The sequence below is a fragment of the Coregonus clupeaformis genome, unplaced genomic scaffold (assembly GCF_020615455.1).
Source record: "Coregonus clupeaformis isolate EN_2021a unplaced genomic scaffold, ASM2061545v1 scaf0050, whole genome shotgun sequence".
NCBI classification, from domain to species: domain Eukaryota; kingdom Metazoa; phylum Chordata; class Actinopteri; order Salmoniformes; family Salmonidae; genus Coregonus; species Coregonus clupeaformis.
In genome coordinates this window covers 761,076-787,617 of record NW_025533505.1, presented here as the reverse complement: position 1 = coordinate 787,617, position 26,542 = coordinate 761,076, and the positions used below count along the sequence as shown (strand labels likewise).

At 43.5% G+C, this 26,542-nt stretch overlaps 1 protein-coding gene across 3 annotated transcripts in view; it reads right to left on the bottom strand.

Moving 5' to 3' along the window:
- Positions 1–26,542, bottom strand: part of lrrc28 (leucine rich repeat containing 28) — a 56,629-nt gene that overhangs the window by 19,973 nt on the left and 10,114 nt on the right. For all 3 annotated transcript variants that reach the window (XM_045212774.1, XM_045212775.1, XM_045212776.1), the window contains exons 6-9: positions 25,307–25,444; positions 19,977–20,183; positions 8,404–8,506; positions 7,880–8,064 (exon numbers count right to left, since the gene is read on the bottom strand). In XM_045212774.1, coding sequence (XP_045068709.1) covers positions 7,880–8,064; positions 8,404–8,506; positions 19,977–20,183; positions 25,307–25,444 — 633 coding nt within the window. The remainder of the gene's footprint in view (positions 1–7,879; positions 8,065–8,403; positions 8,507–19,976; positions 20,184–25,306; positions 25,445–26,542) is intronic.

Sequence of the window (26,542 nt, the reverse complement as noted above, 5' to 3'; positions counted from 1 at the left end):
GTGATGAATTAATAACACTTCATGTCTCTATGGTGTGATGAATTAAATAACACTTCATGTCTCTATGGTGTGATGAATTAAATAACACTTCATGTCTCTATGGTGTGATGAATTAATAACACTTCATGTCTCTATGGTGTGATGAATTAAATAACACTTCATGTCTCTATGGTGTGATGAATTAAATAACACTTCATGTCTCTATGGTGTGATGAATTAAATAACACTTCATGTCTCTATGGTGTGATGAATTAAATAACACTTCATGTCTCTATGGTGTGATGAATTAATAACACTTCATGTCTCTATGGTGTGATGAATTAATAACACTTCATGTCTCTATGGTGTGATGAATTAAATAACACTTCATGTCTCTATGGTGTGATGAATTAAATAACACTTCATGTCTCTATGGTGTGATGAATTAATAACACTTCATGTCTCTATGGTGTGATGAATTAATAACACTTCATGTCTCTATGGTGTGATGAATTAAATAACACTTCATGTCTCTATGGTGTGATGAATTAAATAACACTTCATGTCTCTATGGTGTGATGAATTAAATAACACTTCATGTCTCTATGGTGTGATGAATTAATAACACTTCATGTCTCTATGGTGTGATGAATTAATAACACTTCATGTCTCTATGGTGTGATGAATTAATAACACTTCATGTCTCTATGGTGTGATGAATTAAATAACACTTCATGTCTCTATGGTGTGATGAATTAAATAACACTTCATGTCTCTATGGTGTGATGAATTAAATAACACTTCATGTCTCTATGGTGTGATGAATTAAATAACACTTCATGTCTCTATGGTGTGATGAATTAAATAACACTTCATGTCTCTATGGTGTGATGAATTAATAACACTTCATGTCTCTATGGTGTGATGAATTAAATAACACTTCATGTCTCTATGGTGTGATGAATTAAATAACACTTCATGTCTCTATGGTGTGATGAATTAAATAACACTTCATGTCTCTATGGTGTGATGAATTAATAACACTTCATGTCTCTATGGTGTGATGAATTAAATAACACTTCATGTCTCTATGGTGTGATGAATTAATAACACTTCATGTCTCTATGGTGTGATGAATTAAATAACACTTCATGTCTCTATGGTGTGATGAATTAAATAACACTTCATGTCTCTATGGTGTGATGAATTAAATAACACTTCATGTCTCTATGGTGTGATGAATTAAATAACACTTCATGTCTCTATGGTGTGATGAATTAAATAACACTTCATGTCTCTATGGTGTGATGAATTAATAACACTTCATGTCTCTATGGTGTGATGAATTAAATAACACTTCATGTCTCTATGGTGTGATGAATTAAATAACACTTCATGTCTCTATGGTGTGATGAATTAATAACACTTCATGTCTCTATGGTGTGATGAATTAAATAACACTTCATGTCTCTATGGTGTGATGAATTAAATAACACTTCATGTCTCTATGGTGTGATGAATTAATAACACTTCATGTCTCTATGGTGTGATGAATTAAATAACACTTCATGTCTCTATGGTGTGATGAATTAAATAACACTTCATGTCTCTATGGTGTGATGAATTAATAACACTTCATGTCTCTATGGTGTGATGAATTAATAACACTTCATGTCTCTATGGTGTGATGAATTAATAACACTTCATGTCTCTATGGTGTGATGAATTAAATAACACTTCATGTCTCTATGGTGTGATGAATTAAATAACACTTCATGTCTCTATGGTGTGATGAATTAAATAACACTTCATGTCTCTATGGTGTGATGAATTAAATAACACTTCATGTCTCTATGGTGTGATGAATTAAATAACACTTCATGTCTCTATGGTGTGATGAATTAATAACACTTCATGTCTCTATGGTGTGATGAATTAATAACACTTCATGTCTCTATGGTGTGATGAATTAATAACACTTCATGTCTCTATGGTGTGATGAATTAAATAACACTTCATGTCTCTATGGTGTGATGAATTAAATAACACTTCATGTCTCTATGGTGTGATGAATTAAATAACACTTCATGTCTCTATGGTGTGATGAATTAAATAACACTTCATGTCTCTATGGTGTGATGAATTAATAACACTTCATGTCTCTATGGTGTGATGAATTAATAACACTTCATGTCTCTATGGTGTGATGAATTAAATAACACTTCATGTCTCTATGGTGTGATGAATTAAATAACACTTCATGTCTCTATGGTGTGATGAATTAAATAACACTTCATGTCTCTATGGTGTGATGAATTAAATAACACTTCATGTCTCTATGGTGTGATGAATTAAATAACACTTCATGTCTCTATGGTGTGATGAATTTAATAACACTTCATGTCTCTATGGTGTGATGAATTAAATAACACTTCATGTCTCTATGGTGTGATGAATTAAATAACACTTCATGTCTCTATGGTGTGATGAATTAATAACACTTCATGTCTCTATGGTGTGATGAATTAAATAACACTTCATGTCTCTATGGTGTGATGAATTAATAACACTTCATGTCTCTATGGTGTGATGAATTAATAACACTTCATGTCTCTATGGTGTGATGAATTAAATAACACTTCATGTCTCTATGGTGTGATGAATTAATAACACTTCATGTCTCTATGGTGTGATGAATTAAATAACACTTCATGTCTCTATGGTGTGATGAATTAAATAACACTTCATGTCTCTATGGTGTGATGAATTAAATAACACTTCATGTCTCTATGGTGTGATGAATTAATAACACTTCATGTCTCTATGGTGTGATGAATTAATCACACTATCTCTGTCTCTATGGTGTGATGAATTAAATAACACTTCATGTCTCTATGGTGTGATGAATTAATAACACTTCATGTCTCTATGGTGTGATGAATTAAATAACACTTCATGTCTCTATGGTGTGATGAATTAAATAACACTTCATGTCTCTATGGTGTGATGAATTAATAACACTTCATGTCTCTATGGTGTGATGAATTAAATAACACTTCATGTCTCTATGGTGTGATGAATTAAATAACACTTCATGTCTCTATGGTGTGATGAATTAATAACACTTCATGTCTCTATGGTGTGATGAATTAATAACACTTCATGTCTCTATGGTGTGATGAATTAATAACACTTCATGTCTCTATGGTGTGATGAATTAATAACACTTCATGTCTCTATGGTGTGATGAATTAATAACACTTCATGTCTCTATGGTGTGATGAATTAATAACACTTCATGTCTCTATGGTGTGATGAATTAATAACACTTCATGTCTCTATGGTGTGATGAATTAAATAACACTTCATGTCTCTATGGTGTGATGAATTAATAACACTTCATGTCTCTATGGTGTGATGAATTAATAACACTTCATGTCTCTATGGTGTGATGAATTAATAACACTTCATGTCTCTATGGTGTGATGAATTAATAACACTTCATGTCTCTATGGTGTGATGAATTAAATAACACTTCATGTCTCTATGGTGTGATGAATTAATAACACTTCATGTCTCTATGGTGTGATGAATTAATAACACTTCATGTCTCTATGGTGTGATGAATTAATAACACTTCATGTCTCTATGGTGTGATGAATTAATAACACTTCATGTCTCTATGGTGTGATGAATTAAATAACACTTCATGTCTCTATGGTGTGATGAATTAAATAACACTTCATGTCTCTATGGTGTGATGAATTAATAACACTTCATGTCTCTATGGTGTGATGAATTAATAACACTTCATGTCTCTATGGTGTGATGAATTAAATAACACTTCATGTCTCTATGGTGTGATGAATTAAATAACACTTCATGTCTCTATGGTGTGATGAATTAAATAACACTTCATGTCTCTATGGTGTGATGAATTAAATAACACTTCATGTCTCTATGGTGTGATGAATTAATAACACTTCATGTCTCTATGGTGTGATGAATTAATAACACTTCATGTCTCTATGGTGTGATGAATTAAATAACACTTCATGTCTCTATGGTGTGATGAATTAATAACACTTCATGTCTCTATGGTGTGATGAATTAAATAACACTTCATGTCTCTATGGTGTGATGAATTAATAACACTTCATGTCTCTATGGTGTGATGAATTAATAACACTTCATGTCTCTATGGTGTGATGAATTAAATAACACTTCATGTCTCTATGGTGTGATGAATTAAATAACACTTCATGTCTCTATGGTGTGATGAATTAATAACACTTCATGTCTCTATGGTGTGATGAATTAAATAACACTTCATGTCTCTATGGTGTGATGAATTAATAACACTTCATGTCTCTATGGTGTGATGAATTAATAACACTTCATGTCTCTATGGTGTGATGAATTAAATAACACTTCATGTCTCTATGGTGTGATGAATTAAATAACACTTCATGTCTCTATGGTGTGATGAATTAATAACACTTCATGTCTCTATGGTGTGATGAATTAAATAACACTTCATGTCTCTATGGTGTGATGAATTAATAACACTTCATGTCTCTATGGTGTGATGAATTAATAACACTTCATGTCTCTATGGTGTGATGAATTAAATAACACTTCATGTCTCTATGGTGTGATGAATTAAATAACACTTCATGTCTCTATGGTGTGATGAATTAATAACACTTCATGTCTCTATGGTGTGATGAATTAATAACACTTCATGTCTCTATGGTGTGATGAATTAAATAACACTTCATGTCTCTATGGTGTGATGAATTAATAACACTTCATGTCTCTATGGTGTGATGAATTAATAACACTTCATGTCTCTATGGTGTGATGAATTAAATAACACTTCATGTCTCTATGGTGTGATGAATTAAATAACACTTCATGTCTCTATGGTGTGATGAATTAATAACACTTCATGTCTCTATGGTGTGATGAATTAAATAACACTTCATGTCTCTATGGTGTGATGAATTAATAACACTTCATGTCTCTATGGTGTGATGAATTAAATAACACTTCATGTCTCTATGGTGTGATGAATTAAATAACACTTCATGTCTCTATGGTGTGATGAATTAAATAACACTTCATGTCTCTATGGTGTGATGAATTAAATAACACTTCATGTCTCTATGGTGTGATGAATTAAATAACACTTCATGTCTCTATGGTGTGATGAATTAAATAACACTTCATGTCTCTATGGTGTGATGAATTAAATAACACTTCATGTCTCTATGGTGTGATGAATTAAATAACACTTCATGTCTCTATGGTGTGATGAATTAATAACACTTCATGTCTCTATGGTGTGATGAATTAAATAACACTTCATGTCTCTATGGTGTGATGAATTAAATAACACTTCATGTCTCTATGGTGTGATGAATTAATAACACTTCATGTCTCTATGGTGTGATGAATTAAATAACACTTCATGTCTCTATGGTGTGATGAATTAATAACACTTCATGTCTCTATGGTGTGATGAATTAATAACACTTCATGTCTCTATGGTGTGATGAATTAAATAACACTTCATGTCTCTATGGTGTGATGAATTAAATAACACTTCATGTCTCTATGGTGTGATGAATTAATAACACTTCATGTCTCTATGGTGTGATGAATTAATAACACTTCATGTCTCTATGGTGTGATGAATTAAATAACACTTCATGTCTCTATGGTGTGATGAATTAAATAACACTTCATGTCTCTATGGTGTGATGAATTAATAACACTTCATGTCTCTATGGTGTGATGAATTAATAACACTTCATGTCTCTATGGTGTGATGAATTAAATAACACTTCATGTCTCTATGGTGTGATGAATTAATAACACTTCATGTCTCTATGGTGTGATGAATTAAATAACACTTCATGTCTCTATGGTGTGATGAATTAATAACACTTCATGTCTCTATGGTGTGATGAATTAATAACACTTCATGTCTCTATGGTGTGATGAATTAATAACACTTCATGTCTCTATGGTGTGATGAATTAAATAACACTTCATGTCTCTATGGTGTGATGAATTAATAACACTTCATGTCTCTATGGTGTGATGAATTAAATAACACTTCATGTCTCTATGGTGTGATGAATTAATAACACTTCATGTCTCTATGGTGTGATGAATTAATAACACTTCATGTCTCTATGGTGTGATGAATTAATAACACTTCATGTCTCTATGGTGTGATGAATTAATAACACTTCATGTCTCTATGGTGTGATGAATTAAATAACACTTCATGTCTCTATGGTGTGATGAATTAATAACACTTCATGTCTCTATGGTGTGATGAATTAAATAACACTTCATGTCTCTATGGTGTGATGAATTAATAACACTTCATGTCTCTATGGTGTGATGAATTAAATAACACTTCATGTCTCTATGGTGTGATGAATTAATAACACTTCATGTCTCTATGGTGTGATGAATTAATAACACTTCATGTCTCTATGGTGTGATGAATTAATAACACTTCATGTCTCTATGGTGTGATGAATTAATAACACTTCATGTCTCTATGGTGTGATGAATTAATAACACTTCATGTCTCTATGGTGTGATGAATTAATAACACTTCATGTCTCTATGGTGTGATGAATTAATAACACTTCATGTCTCTATGGTGTGATGAATTAATAACACTTCATGTCTCTATGGTGTGATGAATTAATAACACTTCATGTCTCTATGGTGTGATGAATTAATAACACTTCATGTCTCTATGGTGTGATGAATTAATAACACTTCATGTCTCTATGGTGTGATGAATTAATAACACTTCATGTCTCTATGGTGTGATGAATTAATAACACTTCATGTCTCTATGGTGTGATGAATTAAATAACACTTCATGTCTCTATGGTGTGATGAATTAAATAACACTTCATGTCTCTATGGTGTGATGAATTAAATAACACTTCATGTCTCTATGGTGTGATGAATTAATAACACTTCATGTCTCTATGGTGTGATGAATTAAATAACACTTCATGTCTCTATGGTGTGATGAATTAAATAACACTTCATGTCTCTATGGTGTGATGAATTAATAACACTTCATGTCTCTATGGTGTGATGAATTAAATAACACTTCATGTCTCTATGGTGTGATGAATTAAATAACACTTCATGTCTCTATGGTGTGATGAATTAATAACACTTCATGTCTCTATGGTGTGATGAATTAAATAACACTTCATGTCTCTATGGTGTGATGAATTAAATAACACTTCATGTCTCTATGGTGTGATGAATTAAATAACACTTCATGTCTCTATGGTGTGATGAATTAAATAACACTTCATGTCTCTATGGTGTGATGAATTAAATAACACTTCATGTCTCTATGGTGTGATGAATTAATAACACTTCATGTCTCTATGGTGTGATGAATTAAATAACACTTCACTTCTCTATGGTGTGATGAATTAAATAACACTTCATGTCTCTATGGTGTGATGAAGTGATGAATTAAATAACACTTCATGTCTCTATGGTGTGATGAATTAAATAACACTTCATGTCTCTATGGTGTGATGAATTAAATAACACTTCACGTCTCTATGGTGTGATGAATTAAATAACACTTCACGTCTCTATGGTGTGATGAATTAAATAACACTTCATGTCTCTATGGTGTGATGAATTAAACAGCACCATGTCTCTATGGTGTGATGAATTAAATAACACTTCACGTCTCTATGGTGTGATCAAGGTGGAACGTTCTCAACTTTAATCTAGTTTAGAGGATGTAACACCTTGCTGATTAACCTTATGATTAAATATCAGAAGACCCAAGAGGATCTGTGTGTGCAGCTGTATCCGTGGGTCTCCTCACCTCTGAGTGGCTGTCGCCGGTACATGCTGTGCAGGGCCCTCATGGCGAGCTCCTCCAGGGGGCCCACTCGCTCCGTCTCTGAGCCTATAGCCTTCACCTCAGCAGGCAGAGGAACAGACACATCTCCCAGAGACAGAGACAGAGGCTGGGGCGCCTGGTCAGACACCTGCCCTGGCAGACCACACCTGGAGAGACACGGAGAGAGAGAAACAGACAGACAGGTTAGACAGACAGGCAGAAGTCAATGTCAGACTCAAATCCAAATTCTGCTATAATACATTTATAGACAAAGATTTATCCGATTGAGAAAAAGGTCAGTAAGCAATGAAATGCCTACACAAAATATGCGTTTAAAAAAAAAATATTCATCCAGAAAAAAGCTGGGTTTGAAGAAAGGGATGGAGATGTGTCCTTACCCGCTGCAGCCAATCAACTAGTACATATATAAAGAGTTAGGGGGCAGTCCTTACCCGCTGCAGCCAATCAACTAGTACATATATAAAGGGTTAGGGGGCAGTCCTTACCCGCTGCAGCCAATCACCTTGTTGTACAGGTATGAAGGAAGGCCTTTTAGGTGAACGTTATTGTCAACAAACACAAACTGCAGCTCCCTGGAACACCCCAGATCTGGAACACAAAACCACAATATTATCAGACAGACATCCATCATTATCAGACAGACATCCATCATTATCAGACAGACATCCATCATTATCAGACAGACATCCATCATTATCAGACAGACATCCATCATTATCAGACAGACATCCATCATTATCAGACAGACATCCATCATTATCTGTACTACTATTTTATATCTGTACTAGTTGATTGGCTGCAGTATGTCCTATAGAATTCCAATAGGATTCTGATACAGGTGACTAAATCCTATTGGATTGTGATAATCCTATATAAAATCCCTAATCCTACAGGTTTGTGAGAATAACATATATAATCACTAATCCTATAGGATTTTTTGACTAGGGTAAATTGAGGGAGCATGCAATTGACATGCTGACTGTAGGAATGTCCGGACAGAGCTGTTGCCAGAGAATGTAATGTTTATTTCTCTACCATAAGCCGCCGTTTTAGAGAATTTGGCAGTACGTCCAACCGGCCTCACAACCGCAGACCACGTGTAACCACGCCAGCCCAGGACCTCCACATCCGGCTTCTTCACCTGCGGGATCATCTGAGACCAGCCACCCAGACAGCTGATGAAACTGTGAGTTTGCACAACCGAAGAATTTCTGCACAAACTGTCAGAAACCGTCTCAGGGAAGCTCATCTGCGTGCTCGTTGTCCTCAACAGGGTCTTGACCTGACTACAGTTTGGCGTCGTAACCGACTTCAGAGGGCAAATGCTCACCTTCGATGGCCACTGGCAGGTTGGAGAAGTGTACTCTTCACGGATGAATCCCGGTTTCAACTGTACCGGGCCAATGGCAGACCGCGTGTATGGCGTTGTGTGGGCGGGCGGTTTGCTGATCTCAAGGTTGTGAACAGGGTGCCCCATGGTGGCGGTGGGGTTATGGTATGGGCAGGCATAAAGTACGGACAATGAACACAATTGCATTTTAGCGAAACCAATTTGAATGCTCAGAGATACTGTGACGAGATCCTGAGGCCCATTGTTGTGCCATTCATCCGCCACCATCACCTCATGTTTCAGCATGATAATGGACGGCACCATGTCACAAGGAACTGTACACAATTCCTGGAAGCTGAAAATGTCCCAGTTCTTCATTGGCCTACATACTCACCAGACATGTCACCCATTGAGCATGTTTGGGATGCTTTGGATCGACGTGTACGACAGCGTGTTCCAGTTCCCACCAATATCCAGCAACTTCACACAGCCATTGAAGAAGAATGGGACAACATTCCACAGGCCACAATCAACAGCCTGATCAACTCTATGCGAAGGAGATGTGTCGCGCTGCATGAGGCAAATGGTGGTCACACCAGATACTGACTGGTTCTGATCCACACCCCTACCTTTTTTAAAAGGGATCTGTGACCAACAGATTAATATCTGTATTCCCAGTCATGTGAATTCCATAGAATAGGGCCTACTTAATTTATTTAAATTGACTGATTTCCTTATATGAACTGTAACTCAGTAAAATCTTTGAAATTGTTTATATTTTTGTTCAGTGTAGTTTGGTTTGGTTTACTTGCTACCACACACACACGTCTGTCCTCCAAGACTGAGGGAAGATACCTCACTCCCTGGCCACTAGCCATCTGTCATGACTCTCCTGACAGTGGATCAAAGGACCCATCAGCTAGGCAAATGTTTGAAGATATCCAGACCCCCTCTCTCCCACAGAAGAGGGGCTGAGCCGGTCTTGACACCTTAACACTGGGGAAGGGGGGCTGAGCCGGTCTTGACACCTTAACACTGGGGAAGGGGGGCTGAGCCGGTCTTGACACCTTAACACTGGGGAAGGGGGCTGAGCCGGTCTTGACACCTTAACACTGGGGAAGGGGGCTGAGCCGGTCTTGACACCTTAACACTGGGGAAGAGGGGCTGAGCCGGTCTTGACACCTTAACACTGGGGAAGGGGGGGCTGAGCCGGTCTTGACACCTTAACACTGGGGAAGGGGGCTGAGCCGGTCTTGACACCTTAACACTGGGGAAGGGGGGCTGAGCCGGTCTTGACACCTTAACACTGGGGAAGGGGGGCTGAGCCGGTCTTGACACCTTAACACTGGGGAAGGGGGGCTGAGCCGGTCTTGACACCTTAACACTGGGGAAGGGGGCTGAGCCGGTCTTGACACCTTAACACTGGGGAAGGGGGGCTGAGCCGGTCTTGACACCTTAACACTGGGGAAGGGGGGCTGAGCCGGTCTTGACACCTTAACACTGGGGAAGGGGGGCTGAGCCGGTCTTGACACCTTAACACTGGGGAAGGGGGGCTGAGCCGGTCTTGACACCTTAACACTGGGGAAGGGGGGCTGAGCCGGTCTTGACACCTTAACACTGGGGAAGGGGGGCTGAGCCGGTCTTGACACCTTAACACTGGGGAAGGGGGGCTGAGCCGGTCTTGACACCTTAACACTGGGGAAGGGGGGCTGAGCCGGTCTTGACACCTTAACACTGGGGAAGGGGGGCTGAGCCGGTCTTGACACCTTAACACTGGGGAAGGGGGCTGAGCCGGTCTTGACACCTTAACACTGGGGAAGGGGGGCTGAGCCGGTCTTGACACCTTAACACTGGGGAAGGGGGGCTGAGCCGGTCTTGACACCTTAACACTGGGGAAGGGGGGCTGAGCCGGTCTTGACACCTTAACACTGGGGAAGGGGGGCTGAGCCGGTCTTGACACCTTAACACTGGGGAAGGGGGGCTGAGCCGGTCTTGACACCTTAACACTGGGGAAGGGGGGCTGAGCCGGTCTTGACACCTTAACACTGGGGAAGGGGGGCTGAGCCGGTCTTGACACCTTAACACTGGGGAAGGGGGGCTGAGCCGGTCTTGACACCTTAACACTGGGGAAGGGGGGCTGAGCCGGTCTTGACACCTTAACACTGGGGAAGGGGGCTGAGCCGGTCTTGACACCTTAACACTGGGGAAGGGGGGCTGAGCCGGTCTTGACACCTTAACACTGGGGAAGGGGGGCTGAGCCGGTCTTGACACCTTAACACTGGGGAAGGGGGGCTGAGCCGGTCTTGACACCTTAACACTGGGGAAGGGGGGCTGAGCCGGTCTTGACACCTTAACACTGGGGAAGGGGGGCTGAGCCGGTCTTGACACCTTAACACTGGGGAAGGGGGCTGAGCCGGTCTTGACACCTTAACACTGGGGAAGGGGGGCTGAGCCGGTCTTGACACCTTAACACTGGGGAAGGGGGCTGAGCCGGTCTTGACACCTTAACACTGGGGAAGGGGGCTGAGCCGGTCTTGACACCTTAACACTGGGGAAGGGGGGCTGAGCCGGTCTTGACACCTTAACACTGGGGAAGGGGGGCTGAGCCGGTCTTGACACCTTAACACTGGGGAAGGGGGGCTGAGCCGGTCTTGACACCTTAACACTGGGGAAGGGGGGCTGAGCCGGTCTTGACACCTTAACACTGGGGAAGGGGGGCTGAGCCGGTCTTGACACCTTAACACTGGGTCCTAAATTTAAGCAGGAGAGAAACTTTCTCTCTCTGCCTTTCAGTATCCACCAAAGGAATGTCTACGTCTAGAGAGAGTGTGGCCCGCCTAAACACTAACGTCAAAAGACTGGACATTGGAACATTATTTCTGACATCCAAATGTTTGGAATGGTCAGTAGGGATCTAAAGAATAATCATGTCATATTGTTTATTATTTAGTGATGTCATTAAGAATGGTATCAAGAAATAACTAACTCGGAAAGTGTACATATTCTACTTCTCAAGTTTACATCTAAATGTCGTATAAAATATATGATTAAGTTTGAGAGTATTTTGGTTAAGATAGCAATGTGATGTTAGCCTTCTAATGAGTTAATTGTTTTCTCATTAGAACATTTGCCCAGTCAGTAACCACGCCCAAGTGAGCACAGACATTGTGTCGGCATGAATTTAGCAGACGCTCTTATCCAAAGCAACTTAAAGGAGCAATTTGGGTTAAGTGCCTTGCTCAAGGGAACCGACAGATTTTTCACTTAGTCGGCTCAAGGATTCAAACCAGCATACCGGCCCAACGGTAAAATGGCAAAAATGCCTCAGCGTAAGATAGAGAACTAAATATCCCTCCCTGTCTGTCAGTCTGAGGGGAGAATCCTCCCCATCTCCCCTGTCTGTCTGTCAGTCTGAGGGGAGAATCCTCCCCATCTCCCCTGTCTGTCTGTCTGTCTGAGGGGAGAATCCTCCCCATCTCCCCTGTCTGTCTGTCAGTCTGAGGGGAGAATCCTCCCCATCTCCCCTGTCTGTCTGTCTGTCAGTCTGAGGGGAGAATCCTCCCCATCTCCCCTGTCTGTCTGTCAGTCTGAGGGGAGAATCCTCCCCATCTCCCCTGTCTGTCTGTCAGTCTGAGGGGAGAATCCTCCCCATCTCCCCTGTCTGTCTGTCAGTCTGAGGGGAGAATCCTCCCCATCTCCCCTGTCTGTCTGTCTGTCTGAGGGGAGAATCCTCCCCCATCTCCCCCTCTGTCTGTCTGTCTGAGGGGAGAATCCTCCCCATCTCCCCTGTCTGTCAGTCTGAGGGGAGAATCCTCCCCATCTCCCCTGTCTGTCTGTCAGTCTGAGGGGAGAATCCTCCCCATCTCCCCTGTCTGTCTGTCAGTCTGAGGGGAGAATCCTCCCCCATCTCCCCTGTCTGTCAGTCTGAGGGAGAATCCTCCCCCATCTCCCCTGTCTGTCAGTCTGAGGGAGAATCCTCCCCATCTCCCCTGTCTGTCAGTCAGTCTGAGGGGAGAATCCTCCCCATCTCCCCTGTCTGTCTGTCAGTCTGAGGGGAGAATCCTCCCCATCTCCCCTGTCTGTCTGTCAGTCTGAGGGGAGAATCCTCCCCCATCTCCGCTGTCTGTCAGTCTGAGGGAGAATCCTCCCCATCTCCTGTCTGTCTGTCTGGTCTGAGGGAGAATCCTCCCCATCTCCCCTGTCTGTCTGTCAGTCTGAGGGGGAGAATCCTCCCCCATCTCCCCTGTCTGTCTGTCAGTCTGAGGGAGAATCCTCCCCATCTCCCTGTCTGTCTGTCAGTCTGAGGGGAGAATCCTCCCCATCTCCCCTGTCTGTCAGTCTGAGGGGAGAATCCTCCCCATCTCCCCTGTCGTCAGTTGGATCCTGTCTGTCAGTCTGAGGGGAGAATCCTCCCCATCTCCCCTGTCTGTCTGTCAGTCTGAGGGGAGAATCCTCCCCATCTCCCCTGTCTGTCTGTCAGTCTGAGGGGAGAATCCTCCCCATCTCCACAGAGCAGAGCAGAGCAGAGCAGAGCAGAGCAGCCATGCTACTAGCTATAGCAGAGTCATTACTAGGCAATGTGAGAGGATTTAGAAGGGCTGCGTCCCAAATGGCACCCTATTCCCTATATAGTGCACTACTTTAGACCAGAGAATGGCACCCTATTCCCTATATAGTGCACTACTTTAGACCAGAGAATGGTACCCTATTCCCTATATAGTGCACTACTTTAGACCAGAGAATGGTACCCTATTCCCTATATAGTGCACTACTTTAGACCAGAGAATGGCACCCTATTCCCTATATAGAGCACTACTTTAGACCAGAGAATGGCACCCTATTCCCTGTGTAGTGCACTACTTTAGACCAGAGAATGGTACCCTATTCCCTATATAGTGCACTACTTTAGACCAGAGAATGGCTCCCTATTCCCTATATAGTGCACTACTTTAGACCAGAGAATGGCACCCTATTCCCTATATAGTGCACTACTTTAGACCAGAGAATGGCACCCTATTCCCTATATAGAGCACTACTTTAGACCAGAGAATGGCACCCTATTCCCTATATAGTGCACTACTTTAGACCAGAGAATGGCACCCTATTCCCTATATAGTGCACTACTTTAGACCAGAGAATGGCACCCTATTCCCTATATAGTGCACTACTTTAGACCAGAGAATGGCACCCTATTCCTATATAGTGCACTACTTTAGACCAGAGAATGGTACCCTATTCCCTATATAGTGCACTACTTTAGACCAGAGAATGACACCCTATTCCCTATATAGTGCACTACTTTAGACCAGAGAATGGCACCCTATTCCCTATATAGAGCACTACTTTAGACCAGAGAATGGCACCCTATTCCCTGTATAGTGCACTACTTTAGACCAGAGAATGGCACCCTATTCCCTATATAGTGCACTACTTTAGACCAGAGAATGGCACCCTATTCCCTATATAGTGCACTACTTTAGACCAGAGAATGGCACCCTATTCCCTATATAGTGCACTACTTTAGACCAGAGAATGGCTCCCTATTCCCTATATAGTGCACTACTTTAGACCAGAGAATGGCACCCTATTCCCTATATAGAGCACTACTTTAGACCAGAGAATGGCACCCTATTCCCTATATAGTGCACTACTTTAGACCAGAGAATGGCACCCTATTCCCTATATAGTGCACTACTTTAGACCAGAGAATGGCACCCTATTCCCTATATAGTGCACTACTTTAGACCAGAGAATGGCACCCTATTCCCTATATAGTGCACTACTTTAGACCAGAGAATGGTACCCTATTCCCTATATAGTGCACTACTTTAGACCAGAGAATGACACCCTATTCCCTATATAGTGCACTACTTTAGACCAGAGAATGGCACCCTATTCCCTATATAGAGCACTACTTTAGACCAGAGAATGGCACCCTATTCCCTATATAGTGCACTACTTTAGACCAGAGAATGGCACCCTATTCCCTATATAGTGCACTACTTTAGACCAGAGAATGGCACCCTATTCCCTATATAGTGCACTACTTTAGACCAGAGAATGGCACCCTATTCCCTATATAGTGCACTACTTTAGACCAGAGAATGGCACCCTATTCCCTATATAGTGCACTACTTTAGACCAGAGAATGGCACCCTATTCCCTATATAGTGCACTACTTTAGACCAGAGAATGGCACCCTATTCCCTATATAGTGCACTACTTTAGACCAGAGAATGGCACCCTATTCCCTATATAGTGCACTACTTTAGACCAGAGAATGGCACCCTATTCCCTATATAGTGCACTACTTTAGACCAGAGAATGGCACCCTATTCCCTATATAGTGCACTACTTTAGACCAGAGAATGGTACCTATTCCCTATATAGTGCACTACTTTAGACCAGAGAATGGCACCCTATTCCCTATATAGTGCACTACTTTAGACCAGAGAATGGCACCCTATTCCCTATGTAGTGCACTACTTTAGACCAGAGAATGGTACCCTATTCCCTATATAGTGCACTACTTTAGACCAGAGAATGGTACCCTATTCCCTATATAGTGCACTACTTTAGACCAGAGAATGGCACCCTATTCCCTATATAGTGCACTACTTTAGACCAGAGAATGGTACCCTATTCCCTATATAGTGCACTACTTTAGACCAGAGAATGGTACCCTATTCCCTATATAGTGCACTACTTTAGACCAGAGAATGGTACCCTATTCCCTATATAGTGCACTACTTTAGACCAGAGAATGACACCCTATTCCCTGTATAGTGCACTACTTTAGACCAGAGAATGACACCCTATTCCCTATATAGTGCACTACTTTAGACCAGAGAATGGCACCCTATTCCCTATATAGTGCACTACTTTAGACCAGAGAATGGCACCCTATTCCCTATATAGTGCACTACTTTAGACCAGAGAATGGCACCCTATTCCCTATATAGTGCACTACTTTAGACCAGAGAATGGCACCCTATTCCCTATATAGTGCACTACTTTAGACCAGAGAATGGCACCCTATTCCCTATATAGTGCACTACTTTAGACCAGAGAATGGCACCCTATTCCCTATATAGTGCACTACTTTAGACCAGAGAATGGCACCCTATTCCCTATATAGTGCACTACTTTAGACCAGAGAATGGTACCCTATTCCCTATATAGTGCACTACTTTAGACCAGAGAATGGCACCCTATTCCCTATATAGTGCACTACTTTAGACCAGAGAATGGCACCCTATTCCCTATGTAGTGCACTACTTTAGACCAGAGAATGGTACCCTATTCCCTATATAGTGCACTACTTTAGACCAGAGAATGGTACCCTATTCCCTATATAGTGCACTACTTTAGACCAGAGAATGGCACCCTATTCCCTATATAGTGCACTACTTTAGACCAGAGAATGGTACCCTATTCCCTATATAGTGCACTACTTTAGACCAGAGAATGGTACCCTATTCCCTATATAGTGCACTACTTTAGACCAGAGAATGGTACCCTATTCCCTATATAGTGCACTACTTTAGACCAGAGAATGACACCCTATTCCCTGTATAGTGCACTACTTTAGACCAGAGAATGACACCCTATTCCCTGTATAGTGCACTACTTTAGACCAGAGAATGGCACCCTATTCCCTATATAGTGCACTACTTTAGACCAGAGAATGACACCCTATTCCCTGTATAGTGCACTACTTTAGACCAGAGAATGACACCCTATTCCCTGTATAGTGCACTACTTTAGACCAGAGAATGGCACCCTATTCCCTATATAGTGCACTACTTTAGACCAGAGAATGGCACCCTATTCCCTGTATAGTGCACTACTTTAGACCAGAGAATGGTACCCTATTCCCTATATAGTGCACTACTTTAGACCAGAGAATGGCACCCTATTCCCTATATAGTGCACTACTTTAGACCAGAGAATGGCACCCTATTCCCTATATAGTGCACTACTTTAGACCAGAGAATGGCACCCTATTCCCTATATAGTGCACTACTTTAGACCAGAGAATGGCACCCTATTCCCTATATAGTGCACTACTTTAGACCAGAGAATGGCACCCTATTCCCTATATAGTGCACTACTTTAGACCAGAGAATGGCACCCTATTCCCTATATAGTGCACTACTTTAGACCAGAGAATGGCACCCTATTCCCTATATAGTGCACTACTTTAGACCAGAGAATGGCACCCTATTCCCTATATAGTGCACTACTTTAGACCAGAGAATGACACCCTATTCCCTATATAGTACACTACTTTAGACCAGAGAATGGCACCCTATTCCCTATATAGTGCACTACTTTAGACCAGAGAATGGCACCCTATTCCCTATATAGTGCACTACTTTAGACCAGAGAATGACACCCTATTCCCTATATAGTGCACTACTTTAGACCAGAGAATGGTACCCTATTCCCTATATAGTGCACTACTTTAGACCAGAGAATGGCACCCTATTCCCTATATAGTGCACTACTTTAGACCAGAGAATGGCACCCTATTCCCTATATAGTGCACTACTTTAGACCAGAGAATGACACCCTATTCCCTATATAGTACACTACTTTAGACCAGAGAATGGCACCCTATTCCCTATATAGTGCACTACTTTAGACCAGAGAATGACACCCTATTCCCTATATAGTGCACTACTTTAGACCAGAGAATGGTACCCTATTCCCTATATAGTGCACTACTTTAGACCAGAGAATGGCACCCTATTCCCTATATAGTGCACTACTTTAGACCAGAGAATGGCACCCTATTCCCTATATAGTGCACTACTTTAGACCAGAGAATGACACCCTATTCCCTATATAGTACACTACTTTAGACCAGAGAATGGCACCCTATTCCCTATATAGTGCACTACTTTAGACCAGAGAATGGCACCCTATTCCCTGTATAGTGCACTACTTTAGACCAGAGAATGGTACCCTATTCCCTATATAGTGCACTACTTTAGACCAGAGAATGGCACCCTATTCCCTATATAGTGCACTACTTTAGACCAGAGAATGGCACCCTATTCCCTATATAGTGCACTACTTTAGACCAGAGAATGGCACCCTATTCCCTATATAGTGCACTACTTTAGACCAGAGAATGGCACCCTATTCCCTATATAGTGCACTACTTTAGACCAGAGAATGGCACCCTATTCCCTATATAGTGCACTACTTTAGACCAGAGAATGGCACCCTATTCCCTATATAGTGCACTACTTTAGACCAGAGAATGGCACCCTATTCCCTATATAGTGCACTACTTTAGACCAGAGAATGGCACCCTATTCCCTATATAGTGCACTACTTTAGACCAGAGAATGACACCCTATTCCCTATATAGTACACTACTTTAGACCAGAGAATGGCACCCTATTCCCTATATAGTGCACTACTTTAGACCAGAGAATGGCACCCTATTCCCTATATAGTGCACTACTTTAGACCAGAGAATGACACCCTATTCCCTATATAGTGCACTACTTTAGACCAGAGAATGGTACCCTATTCCCTATATAGTGCACTACTTTAGACCAGAGAATGGCACCCTATTCCCTATATAGTGCACTACTTTAGACCAGAGAATGGCACCCTATTCCCTATATAGTGCACTACTTTAGACCAGAGAATGACACCCTATTCCCTATATAGTACACTACTTTAGACCAGAGAATGGCACCCTATTCCCTATATAGTGCACTACTTTAGACCAGAGAATGGCACCCTATTCCCTATATAGTGCACTACTTTAGACCAGAGAATGACACCCTATTCCCTATATAGTGCACTACTTTAGACCAGAGAATGGTACCCTATTCCCTATATAGTGCACTACTTTAGACCAGAGAATGGCACCCTATTCCCTATATAGTGCACTACTTTAGACCAGAGAATGGCACCTAGGGGCACTGGATCGGCTGCTGGAAACAGGGACAGACATGACCCTAGGGGCACTGGATCGGCTGCTGGAAACAGGGACAGACATGACCCTAGGGGCACTGGATCGGCTGCTGGAAACAGGGACAGACATGACCCTAGGGGCACTGGATCGGCTGCTGGAAACAGGGACAGACATGACCCTAGGGGCACTGGATCGGCTGCTGGAAACAGGGACAGACATGACCCTAGGGGCACTGGATCGGCTGCTGGAAACAGGGACAGACATGACCCTAGGGGCACTGGATCGGCTGCTGGAAACAGGGACAGACATGACCCTAGGGGCACTGGATCGGCTGCTGGAAACAGGGACAGACATGACCCTAGGGGCACTGGATCGGCTGCTGGAAACAGGGGCAGACATGACCCTAGGGGCACTGGATCGGCTGCTGGAAACAGGGACAGACATGACCCTAGGGGCACTGGATCGGCTGCTGGAAACAGGGACAGACATGACCCTAGGGGCACTGGATCGGCTGCTGGAAACAGGGACAGACATGACCCTAGGGGCACTGGATCGGCTGCTGGAAACAGGGACAGACATGACCCTAGGGGCACTGGATCGGCTGCTGGAAACAGGGACAGACATGACCCTAGGGGCACTGGATCGGCTGCTGGAAACAGGGACAGACATGACCCTAGGGGCAGCAAGGTGTGTGTGTATACTAACCTAGGGGTAGAGGGGTGAGTTGGTTAGCAGCCATACTGAGCTCGTTGAGGCTGTGGAGCTTTAACCCCTGACCCCATACTAACCTAGGGGTAGAGAGGTGAGTTGGTTAGCAGCCATACTGAGCTCGTTGAGGCTGCGGAGCTGGCAGAGCTGTCTGGGGAAGCTGGTCAGGTTGTTCCTGTCAGCAGTGAGACACTGGAGAGACAGACACTGGTGCAGCCGCTCTGGAAGACACACCAACACATTTCTACTGACATCCAGGGTCTCTAGGTCACAGAGGGCTCCAATCTCTGAGAGAGAGAGAGACAGAGACAGAGAGAGAGAGAGGGAGAGGGAGAGGGAGAGGGAGAGGGAGAGAGAGACACAGAGACACAGAGAGAGACGGAGAGAGAGAGAGAGAGAGAGAGACACAGAGAGACAGAGAGAGACGGAGAGAGAGAGAGAGAGAGAGAGAGAGACAGAGACACAGAGAGACAGAGAGAGACAGAGACACAGAGAGACAGAGAGAGACAGAGACACAGAGAGAGACAGAGACACAGAGAGACAGAGAGAGAGAGAGAGAGAGAGACAGAGACACAGAGAGACAGAGAGAGATGGAGAGAGAGAGAGAGAGAGAGAGAGACACAGAGAGAGATGGAGAGAGAGAGAGAGAGAGACACAGAGAGAGATGGAGAGAGAGACACAGAGAGAGATGGAGAGAGAGACAGAGACAGAGACAGAGAGAGACAGAGAGAGAGAGAGAGAGAGAGAGAGAGAGAGAGAGAGAGAGAGAGAGAGAGAGAGAGAGAGAGAGAGAGAGAGAGAGGGAGAGAGAGAGAGGGAGAGAGAGAGAGGGAGAGAGAGACAGAGAGAGATGGAGAGAGAGACAGAGACAGAGAGAGAGAGAGAGAGAGAGAGAGAGAGAGACACAGAGAGAGATGGAGAGAGAGACAGAGATGGAGAGAGAGACACAGACAGAGACAGAGACAGAGACAGAGAGAGAGAGAGAGAGAGAGAGAGAGAGAGAGAGAGAGAGAGAGAGAGAGAGAGAGAGAGAGAGAGGGAGAGAGAGAGAGAGAGAGAGAGACGGAGAGACAGAGACACAGAGAGACGGAGAGAGACGGAGAGAGAGAGAGAGGGAGAGACAGAGACACAGAGAGAGAGAGAGAGAGAGAGAGAGAGAGAGAGAGAGAGAGAGTGAGAGTGAGAGTGAGAGTGAGAGAGAGAGAGAGCAAGAGACAGAGGGAGAGAGAGAGCAAGAGACAGAGGGAGAGAGAGAGACACAGAGAGACAGAGAGAGATGGAGGGAGATGGAGAGAGAGAGATGGAGAGAGAGAGAGATGGAGAGAGCGAGAGAGAGAGAGAGAGAGAGAGAGTCAGTCAATGACTTATAGGGTATGCGTACCCCATTAAGCCCACCTCAGTCTTTGGATAAAAAAGAAGAAAATTCTGCTGTTGAATGTTTCAACTAATTCATCTGGTTGTTATATCATAACAGTTTTTTATTCTAAGCCAATCAGATGTTTTATTATAAAGTTATTGACAGTTCGGTGTTAATTCCCACTGTGTGTTAATTCCCACTAGTGGCCAATTTCAAAGTTGCAAAAAAAAAAAAAAGGTGTCGAGGCGACCCTCAGATAAACACATGTATTAATTTTAGTACCTTCTCAGATAAGTGATCATAAAATTGTAAAATTAATGTGCTGATATATACACATGATAGCATATTTCATTTATTACTATTTATTGCCAATTGAAAATATGGTGTTATCCTGCTGGCAGTATCTCCCATCTCCCCCCTCCCTCTGTCTCTGCACAACAAAGCTCCTATGCAAAGCTCTCACTCTGTCACCCAGAACCTTCTTCCAGTGTCTACCTGCCAGCTGGAAACCTTCTTCTAGTGTCTACCTGCCAGCTGGAAACCTTCTTCCAGTGTCTACCTGCCAGCTGGAAACCTTCTTCTAGTGTCTACCTGCCAGCTGGAAACCTTCTTCCAGTGTCTACCTGCCAGCTGGAAACCTTCTTCCAGTGTCTACCTGCCAGCTGGAAATCTTCTTCCAGTGTCTACCTGCCAGCTGGAAACCTTCTTCCAGTGTCTACCTGCCAGCTGGAAACCTTCTTCCAGTGTCTACCTGCCAGCTGGAAACCTTCTTCCAGTGTCTACCTGCCAGCGGAATCCTTCTTCCAGTGTCTACCTGCCAGCTGGAAACCTTCTTCCAGTGTCTACCTGCCAGCTGAAAACCTTTTTCCAGTGTCTACCTGCCAGCTGAAAACCTTTTTCCAGTGTCTACCTGCCAGCTGAAAACCTTCTTCCAGTGTCTACCTGCCAGCTGGAAACCTTCTTCCAGTGTCTACCTGCCAGCTGGAAACCTTCTTCCAGTGTCTACCTGACAGCTGGAAACCTTCTTGCAGTGTCTACCTGCCAGCTGGAAACCTTCTTCCAGTGTCTACCTGCCAGCTGGAAACCTTCTTCCAGTGTCTACCTGCCAGCTGGAAACCTTCTTCCAGTGTCTACCTGCCAGCTGGAATCCTTTACCAGTGTCTACCTGCCAGTGGAATCCTTTACCAGTGTCTACCTGCCAGTGGAATCCTTTACCAGTGTGTGCCTGCCAGTGGAATCCTTTACCAGTGTGTGTCAGCTACCTGCCAGTGGAATCCTTTACCAGTGTGTGTCAGCTACCTGCCAGTGGAATCATTTCCCAGTGTGTGCCAGCTACCTGCCAGTGGAATCCTTTACCAGTGTCTACCTGCCAGTGGAATCCTTTACCAGTGTGTGCCTGCCAGTGGAATCCTTTACCAGTGTCTACCTGCCAGTGGAATCCTTTACCAGTGTGTGTCAGCTACCTGCCAGTGGAATCCTTTACCAGTGTGTCAGCTACCTGCCAGTGGAATCCTTTACCAGTGTGTGTCAGCTACCTGCCAGTGGAATCCTTTACCAGTGTGTGTCAGCTACCTGCCAGTGGAATCCTTTACCAGTGTGTGTCAGCTACCTGCCAGTGGAATCCTTTACCAGTGTGTGTCAGCTACCTGCCAGTGGAATCCTTTACCAGTGTGTCAGCTACCTGCCAGTGGAATCCTTTACCAGTGTGTGTCAGCTACCTGCCAGTGGAATCCTTTACCAGTGTGTGCCAGCTACCTGCCAGTGGAATCCTTTACCAGTGTGTGTCAGCTACCTGCCAGTGGAATCCTTTACCAGTGTGTGCCAGCTACCTGCCAGTGGAATCCTTTACCAGTGTCTACCTGCCAGTGGAATCCTTTACCAGTGTGTGCCTGCCAGTGGAATCCTTTACCAGTGTCTACCTGCCAGTGGAATCCTTTACCAGTGTGTGTCAGCTACCTGCCAGTGGAATCCTTTACCAGTGTGTGTCAGCTACCTGCCAGTGGAATCCTTTACCAGTGTGTCAGCTACCTGCCAGTGGAATCCTTTACCAGTGTGTGTCAGCTACCTGCCAGTGGAATCCTTTACCAGTGTGTGTCAGCTACCTGCCAGTGGAATCCTTTACCAGTGTGTCAGCTACCTGCCAGTGGAATCCTTTACCAGTGTGTGTCAGCTACCTGCCAGTGGAATCCTTTACCAGTGTGTGTCAGCTACCTGCCAGTGGAATCCTTTACCAGTGTGTCAGCTACCTGCCAGTGGAATCCTTTACCAGTGTGTGTCAGCTACCTGCCAGTGGAATCCTTTACCAGTGTGTGTCAGCTACCTGCCAGTGGAATCCTTTACCAGTGTGTCAGCTACCTGCCAGTGGAATCCTTTACCAGTGTGTGTCAGCTACCTGCCAGTGGAATCCTTTACCAGTGTGTGTCAGCTACCTGCCAGTGGAATCCTTTACCAGTGTGTGTCAGCTACCTGCCAGTGGAATCCTTTACCAGTGTGTGTCAGCTACCTGCCAGTGGAATCCTTTACCAGTGTGTGTCAGCTACCTGCCAGTGGAATCCTTTACCAGTGTGTGTCAGCTACCTGCCAGTGGAATCCTTTACCAGTGTGTGTCAGCTACCTGCCAGTGGAATCCTTTACCAGTGTGTCAGCTACCTGCCAGTGGAATCCTTTACCAGTGTGTGTCAGCTACCTGCCAGTGGAATCCTTTACCAGTGTGTGCCAGCTACCTGCCAGTGGAATCCTTTACCAGTGTGTGTCAGCTACCTGCCAGTGGAATCCTTTACCAGTGTGTGTCAGCTACCTGCCAGTGGAATCCTTTACCAGTGTGTGTCAGCTACCTGCCAGTGGAATCCTTTACCAGTGTGTGTCAGCTACCTGCCAGTGGAATCCTTTACCAGTGTCTACCTGCCAGTGGAATCCTTTACCAGTGTGTGCCTGCCAGTGGAATCCTTTCCCAGTGTGTGTCAGCTACCTGCCAGTGGAATCCTTTCCCAGTGTGTGCCAGCTACCTGCCCCTCCGAAACATAGGCTACTGTAGCCTCCTGACGTTACAAGTGTGATTCAGAAATTCGGGAGAGAGATGTTTAATGAGAGAATGGGTTAATGCTAGTTAAGGATACTATAGTTATGTTTCACATTGGATTTATTAAATTCAAAAAGGTAAGAAGTGTTTGTAATTTAATGTTGGTGCCGCTCTGCACACCAGTTTGCAGCCAGCCAGCTCTGGTCCAACGTTAAATCAAATCACATTTTATTCGTCAGATGCTTCTTAAACCCTAACTTGCTCCAGTATGGCGCCATATTAAAAATGGTCAAAGACTCCAACCACCCGAGTCATAGACTGCTACCGCCCGGCAAGCGGTACCGGAGCACCAAGTCTAGGTCCAAAAGGCTCCTTAACAGCTTCTACCCCCAAGCCATAAGACTGCTGAACAGCTGGTTGTTGGCCAGTCTTACCTGGAGGCAGGTATTTCAGCTGGTTGTTGGCCAGTCTTACCTGGAGGCAGGTATTTCAGCTGGTTGTTGGTCAGTCTTACCTGGAGGCAGGTATTTCAGCTGGTTGTTGGCCAGTCTTACCTGGAGGTAGGTATTTCAGCTGGTTGTTGGTCAGTCTTACCTGGAGGCAGGTATTTCAGCTGGTTGTTGGCCAGTCTTACCTGGAGGCAGGTATTTCAGCTGGTTGTTGGCCAGTCTTACCTGGAGGCAGGTATTTCAGCTGGTTGTTGGCCAGTCTTACCTGGAGGTAGGTATTTCAGCTGGTTGTTGGCCAGTCTTACCTGGAGGCAGGTATTTAAGTTGGTTGTTGGCCAGTCTTACCTGGAGGCAGGTATTTCAGCTGGTTGTTGGCCAGTCTTACCTGGAGGCAGGTATTTCAGCTGGTTGTTGGCCAGTCTTACCTGGAGGCAGGTATTTCAGCTGGTTGTTGGCCAGTCTTACCTGGAGGCAGGTATTTCAGCTGGTTGTTGGCCAGTCTTACCTGGAGGTAGGTATTTCAGCTGGTTGTTGGCCAGTCTTACCTGGAGGCAGGTATTTCAGCTGGTTGTTGGCCAGTCTTACCTGGAGGCAGGTATTTCAGCTGGTTGTTGGCCAGTCTCAGGTGTCGTAGGGACCTCAGCCTGCCGATCTCTGGACAGATGACTTGCAGAGCGTTGTCACTCAGGTCTAAAGACTGCAGCCGGGTCAGGTTACCTATAGCTGAGGACAGGTTACCGATAGCTGAGGACAGGTTACCGATAGCTGAGGACAGGTTACCGATAGCTGAGGACAGGTTACCGATAGCTGAGGACAGGTTACCGATAGCTGAGGACAGGTTACCGATAGCTGAGGCAGTGTAAACATCACCTTTAAGTTAGAACCTCCTCAATGTTAACCGGTTATCAGCTACTCAGAAAACATTATACACTCACGATATTTGGATTCAATACAACTGCTTGTTTACTGTGTAAACTTTCAAATGACACTGTGATTGGGATCCCTGTATTAGGATTAATTATGGATCCCCATTAGCTGCTGCCAAGGCAGCAGCTACTCTTCCTGGGGTCCAGCAAAATTAAGGCAGTTTATACAATTTTAAAAACATTACAATACATTCACAACAGATTTCACAAAACATTAAGTGTGTACCTTCAGGCCTCTACTCTACTACCCCATATCTACAACACTAAATCCATGTGTACGTGTGTGTATAGTGTGTATGTTATTGTGTGTGTGTGTGTGCATGTGTCTGTGCCTATGTTTGTGTTGCTTCACAGTCCCCACTGTTCCATAAGGTGGATTTATATAAAAATCCTATTCTACTGCTTGCATCAGTTACTTGATGTGGAATAGAGTTCCATGTAGTCATGGCTCTATGTAGTACTGACACGGTGTTACATGGAAGTAACTCAGTATAATAGTATTGGCCATGGAAGTAACTCAGTATAATAGTATTGGCCATGGAAGTAACTCAGTATAATAGTATTGGCCATGGAAGTAACTCAGTATAATAGTATTGGCCATGGAAGTAACTCAGTATAATAGCATTGGCCATGGAAGTAACTCAGTATAATAGTATTGGCCATGGAAGTAACTCAGTATAATAGTATTGGCCATGGAAGTAACTCAGTATAATAGTATTGGCCATGGAAGTAACTCAGTATAATAGTATTGGCCATGGAAGTAACTCAGTATAATAGTATTGGCCATGGAAGTAACTCAGTATAATAGTATTGGCCATGGAAGTAACTCAGTATAATAGTATTGGCCATGGAAGTAACTCAGTATAATAGTATTGGCCATGGAAGTAACTCAGTA